We start from the raw sequence: 8,687 nt of genomic DNA on the forward strand, positions 1-8,687 counted from the left end.
ATGTGACAACTAGGGGTGGCCACGTGCCGAGCTCTTCACGAGCTACTTGAGCTCGGCTCGGTTTGAACAGAGATCCGAGCCGAGCTCAAGCCCAATTTATAGGTTCGATTAATAAATGAGCCGAACTCGAATATACATATATATGTTATATAATAAAATTATATATATATATATATATATATATATATATATAATAAAAATATTATAATTCTTAAAATTTTAAATATAAAAAAATTATATATAAATTTTTATTTTTATAAAACATTTTTTCTCAAATTGAGATCGAGCCTTGTACTTCCTAGGCCAACTGAGCTCGAGCCTCGTACTATTCGACTCGGTTTGACTGAATCCACCCCTAGTGACAACATGCTATTAGACAAAGTGAGGGTATTTGTATTTATCAAATAAATTGAGGTTAGTTCAGAACAATTCTAGAAACCTGGGGTGAGTATTTGTAATTTATCCTTATTATTAATTAATTAATTAATTAATTATTACTTTGGGCTTAATAGGAGAACATGTTTCTTGATAGATACTCCATGTATATTCTACGCATGTTTTACTTCACTCATTTGCTCGGGAAATTTTTTGAAAGATTCTTTGTTTCTGTCTAGTTTCTACCCCATCACTGCCAACTTTTTCCTACTTCTCTCTCCCTCTCTAACGAACTAACTAGTTATTTTCCCTAGAATGCCAAGTTCCCATGTTTAGTTCCATTCTTGGCTTTTCAACAACATTGAGTATAGGTATAATGAGGTTTGCATGTGGGTTGGAACCAAAATAAAGAAAAGAAGAGAAAAGAAACTTGGGGTTGAGCTAGTGTTGCTTTAAGGGCACTAATGAGCTTTAGGTCTTTAGGGGAGATAGAGTAGCTTAATAAGAGGCAAGCTTTACCATTGATTTGAAGGGAAAAGAGACTATGGTCCCAATGTCCTCAACCCATCCTCATTAGCCCATGTTATTCTACTACCAAATTCATGTCTACCTTTTTTGGCTGGTTTTCTCTAACAAAATAAACATATATATATATAGAGAGAGAGAGAGAAAGAGAAGATAAAAAAGATGGAATTTATTCTTTCATGTGGCATGTGTCACATATGATATTGATGGCCTTGTTTTGGATTTGATGATTGCTACCTTGCTGTTCATAGACTAGGAACACATTAATAAATGTCACTAGATGTCCTTGGGACCATATAAATCATCCAAAATGATATGGGCCCTTTTGATTTTGTACCACTATATATGAAGACTGAGGAATTCTAAAATAATACATGGTTTGATTGATGGGTTAGGGCCGTAGTGAATTCACATCTGTCCCCCCTACAAAAAATGCCCCACATGCACATCTCAGTATGTATTAACATCTCCCGTAGTATTTGTCATTAGGGATGTTTTCGATACATGTGTTGTGGAACGTTTTTAGAGCTTATGCTATGAGGGGCAGATTTGAACTCAGAAGTAGTAGCCATGGACTCATCATATCTGAATTTCAGTGCACCAGCATTTTGTACCACGGTATGACCTATTTTCCCAATATGCTCCACTAACTCAAGAGTATGGCAAACAGTCAACACTCAGTACCCTCTCCCTTCCTACAGGCTACAGGCTTCTACCTAAATGCCAAAAGGCTGATGATCACAGGGATGAGGGAACCATACAACCTGATCTTGAATTCTAAATGATTTTTTCAAACAAAAATAATATTTTGGAACCTTTTTTCTCATCTCAAATTCAATAAGGCTGCTTTTGGTATTCTTTATTTTAAGGACGTATCTCCCTTTTACAGTTAAAAGGCCTCTACTGCAAAAAAGAATAAGGAGTTAAAAGACCTATATGAACATTAAGTTTTTACTGCAAAAAGGAGATAGAATGCCACAAATGTAGCCTTAAAGAGACCAATTAGGGGATTCACTGGTTCCCATGTGATCATGATTTATGGCCCCAGAGAAGGTCTCTATGTTCCATCAATTCCAAATAATTTACATCTCCAGAAATTTAGGGGTGGCAATTTTATACCATCCATTTATAACCTGCCCAAACACACACAATCCACCCATTTATAATCTGTCCAAATCTAACTAAATTATTTATAATGGGTTGGTCAATGGTTGGATCAACTTAAATGGAGCTTGCATCCTGTCAACCCTTTGGTTTATGGGAAGCGTGTACCTGCAAATCAAAAACAAATACATCCCCTTAGGTTATGTTTGGTTTAAAGGAAAAGGTAGAGAAACCTATACAAGGTTTGTAAAAGTTTGGGTAAATTACAAAGACCCCTTGTACTATGGGGTTTGCTATACTTTGTTTTGCAACAAAGACCCTCCTTGTACTATGTCTGTGAGACAAAGACCCCATTATGTTAGACTTCCACTAAAGTTTGCCATTACAATATTTTTTAGTCCCCATACTACCCTTGTAACACTGTTCATCTTCCCCGACCTCCCGAACAGCAGTGGCGGTAGTTGTTGCAGCGGCAGTGGACTTTGGAACCTCCCTCTCTCTCCTTTTCTCTCTCCCTCGATAAGGAAGCACGAGTCCAGGCAATCAAGGGAATCATGAATGGCATGCGGAGCACTCGCACAGGGGAGAGAACATGAATTACACAAATTGATGTAAGGACTGCAGGCCCCAAAAAGTATCCATTGAGTATTAACTAGTCCAAGCCAAAACTCAGTTCTCTAAGTAACCGTCATCGCATTTAGAAACTGGAGAGTGGAGGCTGGCAAAATCTATTCATTGTGTTTCTACAAGAAGCAATGAATCATACACGACACACAATGCTAGAACAATTCGAACTCCATATCAAACAACTCCCCATAGAAGAGAGAGATCACATGCTAGAACAATTTGAACTCCAGATGCCCTCCTATAGACTTGAACTCCAAACGTTTACTCTCCTGGGAAAGCATAAGTGGAACTCCGAGATCACAAAACTTTGGTAGCTCCGGTGGGATGGCACACCATATTAATGCCCAGTTCAGGCCCTCAAAGAATGGATGTTGCTTAATCTCTGCCACTCCTCTCTCTGACCCCAACTGATTCTCTAGATCCTTTACTATAGCCCTCTGATCAGATCATTTGCTTGAAAGCTGACCATTGGGCTTTCAGGAAACTTGAGGTTCTGTATCACCACATTTGCTAAGGTCTCCTCATTTCCCAAGCCCTTGAAGGGTGCTTTACCAAATAAGAGCTCGTAAAGAAAGATCCCAAATGTCCACCAATCCACAACACTCCCATGACCCTCTCCTTTGATGATCTCAGAAGCTAAGTACTCATGAGTGAGTGGTCCCAACAAAGGAATTGGACCGAGCAGTTGTTGGCTCTGCCACAAGCAGCCTCAATGAAAAGCATGAAACCTGTGCCCAGGATGACAGAAAGGATCTATACAAGGGGATTTTGCACATGGACCTGAAAAGTTTTTTGTGGGCTCTATGATTGATGACGAGGATGTAAGAAGAATAGGATTTGATGGAGGTAGATTCGGCCCGACCCCTTGGTTGTGCGACACGTGGAAGAAAACGGGGTGACCTGGCAGGAACGCTAGCTTGGCACGGTGACATAGCACAACCATATCCCAAGAAGAGGCCCGAGATCCCGAGCTCCCCAAGAAGAGGCCCGAGCTCCCCAAAAGGAACCCACACTTCCTAGGAGGTGAAACCCGAGCTCTCCCTAAGAATCCCAAGGCTAACAGAGAAGCCCGCGAGGGGCAAAGCCTGGACTAGCCCACCTCGGGTCAGTCCAGACCATATGCCAACACCTTGGGATAGTAGGACATACTCTCATCCGAACTCAAGACTTCACCTCGCGCACCACTCCGGAACCTCGGCTCCAGGTCGTGCAATTGTGAAACCATACCTGACAGGTCCGTACTCTGAGGCAGCACGCCTGACTGGTCTGGATCTGACAGATGGCAATCACGCCGTAACGGCCACCTGCTACTACCATCTCAATTGTGGCAGAGATGGCCCTGACAGAGAGGACAGTGGCGGTTATGTCTCCCCCCCACAGGTGGTTATAAAAGACCTTCCCAAGAGAAAGAGGTATGTGATATTTGCGCTTTCTGGTCTTGAAATCTTCTATTTCCCTTGCCATCTCAGGAGTCCTACTTTGAGCTTTGGAGTATTCCCACGGGTTCCTCCCCGGAAATCTCCAATTTCTCCCTTGTTTCAGGCATCTTCAGCTCCGCCAGAGGCAAGGTTACCAACAGCTAAGACCGACTGGATCGAGCATCATCAGGATTCATTGCACATTTCAATGACAAATCGAAATCCGAAAACATGATATAACCATCTTCTCGAACCAGAATGTTTTCTGGTTTAACATCTCGATATATAACCCCAAGCATGTGTAGATACTCCAATGCAAGGAGAACTTTCGCAACATAGAACCTGCATAAATCATCAAGGAGAATTAGCTTCGGCAACATAGAAGCTATGGATTTGAGGGCATTTAGATCAACGTCCCCTCCTTTGAGCGAGCGCTCCACCATGTCGTTCACAATCTCCGCGATTGCCTGGACTCGTGCTTCCTCATCAAGGGAGAGAGAGAGGGAGGGAGAAAGAGGGAGGTTCCGGAGTTTGTTGCCGTTGCAACAGTTATCGCCGCTGCTATTTGTGAGATTGAGGAAGATGGACAGTGTTACAAGGGTAGTATGGGGGTTAAAAAATATTACAATAGCGGGTTCTAACGGAACTCTAACAGAAGGGGGTCTTTGTCTTACGGACATAGTACAACGAGGGTTTTTGTCACAAAACAAAGTACATGGGGAAAAAGTAGAGAAAGGAAAGGAAATGAAAGAAAACATTTACAAATCTTGTATAGGTTTTACTACATCTCTTCCTTTCACTACTCTTTCCTTCAAACCAAACACAACCTTATTAAATGAACGGGCCACTAAATGACAAAAAAGAACAAAACCCAAACTTTTAGACTTTCTCTCTCGTTGCAACTCTCCTCCCATCGTCTCTAGGCATGTTGTGACTAGACAACCAATGATTACATCAATCAACATTTGACGTTAAAAATCAACCGACGGCCTGCAATCAGTGACGAGCGGTAAGTTTTTCTCTTATTCTCTTCCTCCTCCTCTCCTTGTTTGTAGTATAGATTTCCGCTGATTGGGTTAATTTCTTGATTTCCAAATCTAGGCATGGTCATAGAGAGAAGGAAAATGAGAATGTCCCTGCGAACACTGATGCCAAGCTCAGACACAAGGCTTGTTTGGCCTTGTATCGGGAACATCTCCATACTCCATGGGGAGACACTCCCAACGCAAAGCTATAATGGGTGTTCGAATGGACTTTGACTTAATTCAATTTCGAATTGGAAGGTTTACAGGATGCGAACTCACATAAATGGATTGGAATGAATGGGATTGGTACCAAAAGATTAATCGTATATGAGTAATGCAACTATTCAAGCCAAAAGAGTTAAACTGTGATATTCATATCTAAACAAAATTAGATCACAAGCCACAATAGCAACGACCAGTGACGAAGACACCGGCTCAGTCAACTAGTTGAAGGCAGCCCATTGGCAATGACAACTGGTTGAACCAGTTCATTAGCAAGACTACTGGTTCTTTCAACTGGTCAAACCACCTGATTCAACTTCCAACCATCATTAAGCCGGTCCAATTGAGCAAACACCATAGTGGTGGACTTTGATGGTCTAGACCACCCGGTTCTCTCTGAAGCTTCAATTCAAACTGGCCTATTCAATTTGTAGCCAACATTAGACAGGTCCAACTAGACAGACACTAAATGGACAGAGTTGAGTGGTTTGGTCTAGTGGGTTATCTGAGCCGTTACCAAGGTTAATTATCAGTCCATTCAACCAATTGAACCATCTAGTTTAACAATGATCGTAGTTAGACACTAAAGACTGATGGGTTGACCATTTTAGACCGGCCTTTCTAATGAGCAATTGGCAAGGTTAGCCAGTCTGGCCATGGGTTGAAAAACATTTCTACTATATCTGCGTTTGGAAATGATGCAAATATGTAGAGTGTGAAAGGTTCATATAAATTCCAAAATTGATTTAGTTTTGTATTGACAAACTTATTTTCTTACTAAACAGATTTTTATCTCTAATGGATGCAAACATGAATTTTAATAAAATATATATTTTTTATTAAAAGCTCACTTAACACACATTTACTTTTTTTTTTTTTTATGGATGTATTTTTACATCTTATTATTAATATAATATGTATTGGTATATTATTTGTGAGTATATAAATATAATGTTGTTAAACATAGACAAAAGTAAATCAGAGTGCAAATTTACCCTAAACTGAGCTCCATTTTAACGTTCAATACAATCAAGCTGCTGATTTGTTAGCTGCGGCTGGTCATTGTGAAGATCAAGTCCAAACAAGATAAAATTTGCAGCTTTCTTCTATTTGTTTAGCTGATGCTGTAGGAAGGGTAGCCTCCCGGGCTGTGTAATTAGTGTTTTTCTTGTGAGTTCTGCGTGTGCTTTGCTTTCTTTTGTAATCTCAACTTATCAAAAAACAAAGTATAGCCTTATGTATATGGTACTTCTAAGCTCTACAAGAACAAGCTAAAGGATTCATGGATGTCTTGGGCGATGAGTTGGACTCTCGCGCGCACATGTGCCAAGAACAAGTCACGTTCTACTTCTTGCAGACCGTTTGTGGTGGTGGTGGTTCGGGTTCCGCCTTTGCGTGTAGTAGCCCAATTTCGTACGTCTTGTTCTTGTGCCTCTGAAGAATTGGCAAACAAGGCTAACTCCAAGAGCTTGTATGAGGCATTGAGATCTTTAGAACTCGTTAATCCAAAATCTTCTCTATCCACCCAAAGGCATGCCGACCATCTTCGCCTGTTACAATCTTGCATGCAGGATTTGTTGGAAAAGCGTGACGGTAAGAGCTCCACTTCTGTTAATCTAGCCGAGAGGAAAACCCATGACTCGTTCGATGAAATTCTTGACCCCGGTGCTGAATGTTGGGCTCTTGCCCTGTATAAGGAGAAGGATGTTCTTTCTTTGTTTTCTCGGATGCACAAGAAAGGGTTGAGAGTGGTTGGTTCTAATGCGCTCTCGTGTGCATTGAGTGTGTGTGGGGCTTCAAAGGCTCTAGGCGTCGGGATTCAACTTCATTCTCTAGCAACCAAAACTGGATTCGTTATGAATGTATATGTTGGTAGTTCTTTGGTCACCCTGTATGGCAAATGTTGGAGATTAGATGACGCTTATCGGATGTTTGAGGGAATGCCTGTGAGGAATGTTGTGTCATGGACGGCTATTATTGCTAGCTTTGCACAACACTGTCAGGTTGAGATGTGTCTGTGGCTCTACCATGAAATGAGGCATTTGACGATAAAACCCAATGATATCACCTTAATGAGCTTGCTGACCGCCTGCATGGGTGGTGGCTCTCTTGGAAAGGGGAGAAATGCTCATTGTCAAACAATTAAGATGGGTTTCCATTCGTATACCCACATTGGCAATGCTTTGGTCTCTATGTATTCCAAGTGTGGGAACATTGGAGAAGCGTTCTACATTTTTGAGAATATGCAAGGAAGAGATCTCATCTCATGGAATTCAATGATTGCAGGATTTGCTCAACATGGTCTCGCAGGAAAGGCCATCGACCTCCTCAAAGAAATGGTGAAGCGGAAGATCAAACCCGATGCCATTACTTTCCTTGGCGTTCTCTCTTCTTGTCGTCATGCAGGTCTTGTAGAAAAGGGTCGAACTTACTTCAATTCTATGATTGAACTTGGTCTCACGCCGGATTTAGACCATTACTCATGCATTGTGGATCTTCTTGGTCGAGCTGGGTTGCTTGAAGATGCTCAAGAATTCGTCCAGAAGATGCCCATCCTTCCTAATGCTGTTATTTGGGGCTCCTTACTTTCTTCTTCTAGGCTTCATGGGAACGTCTGGATTGGAATTCATGCTGCAGAGAGTAGGCTTTTGTTGGAACCGGGCTGTGCTGCAACCCATGTGCAACTGGCAAATCTATATGCCAGTGTGGGTTGCTGGGATCAGGCTGCAAGAGTACGGAAGCTTATGAAAGATAGAAGATTGAAAACCAATCCTGGCTATAGCTGGGTTGAGTTCGGTGGAGAAACTCACAGATTTATGGCAGAGGACAGGTCAAACACCAAGGTTAATGAGATCCTCACAGTGGTCGACGGTTTAGTTTATAACATGAGAGGTTTAGGCTATGCCCCTAAAATACAAGAAGAGGAGGTTGAATTATGATTTTTTTTTTTCAAAAAAAAAATTATGATTTATTTCCTGTAGCCTAGTTGGGTCCAAATTCTAGCAAGACCATTGGAGGGTTGAAAACTCAGGTCACACTAATCTAGTCTAGCATTTGACTCAGCACACTTAAACTCACTGGATTATTTTGGTTCATTCGAGTGTTCTGACTTTTGGCTTGGATATAGGTGGATAAACCCACAACCATTTAAAAGAGAAGAGGTTGTAAGAGGAGAGATTGCAATGCAAGTACTCCCATACAATCAGCGATGGACTGGCTAGCTAGATGGATAGACACAAGGACTTAGGTTGAGAATAAAGATATGGCTGAGTGGGCTTTCAAGTATTTTATTATTATGGATTTTTGGGGAAGAGCTACCCCAATACCTGATTTTTTATTGTAAATAATACCCCCAATCTTATTTGTTATTATGAAGTGCGTGTTTGTCTTA

The 8,687-nt window shown here is 41.3% G+C and overlaps 1 protein-coding gene and 1 pseudogene across 1 annotated transcript; one reads left to right on the forward strand and one right to left on the reverse strand.

Moving 5' to 3' along the window:
• Window positions 1-2,840: 2,840 nt before the first annotated feature.
• Window positions 2,841-4,492, reverse strand: LOC148870089 (serine/threonine-protein kinase KIPK1-like; annotated as a pseudogene).
• Window positions 4,493-6,117: 1,625 nt separating this feature from the next.
• LOC148870090 (Tetratricopeptide repeat (TPR)-like superfamily protein) lies at window positions 6,118-8,687 on the forward strand. Its single transcript, XM_088968277.1, has one exon. The coding sequence runs from the start codon at window positions 6,583-6,585 to the stop codon at window positions 8,233-8,235; it is 1,653 nt and encodes a 550-aa protein (XP_088824403.1). The 5' UTR covers window positions 6,118-6,582; the 3' UTR covers window positions 8,236-8,687.

This window comes from Nelumbo lutea, chromosome 2 (genome assembly GCF_056320005.1).
Source record: "Nelumbo lutea isolate HS-2025 chromosome 2, American lotus-T2T, whole genome shotgun sequence".
NCBI classification, from domain to species: domain Eukaryota; kingdom Viridiplantae; phylum Streptophyta; class Magnoliopsida; order Proteales; family Nelumbonaceae; genus Nelumbo; species Nelumbo lutea.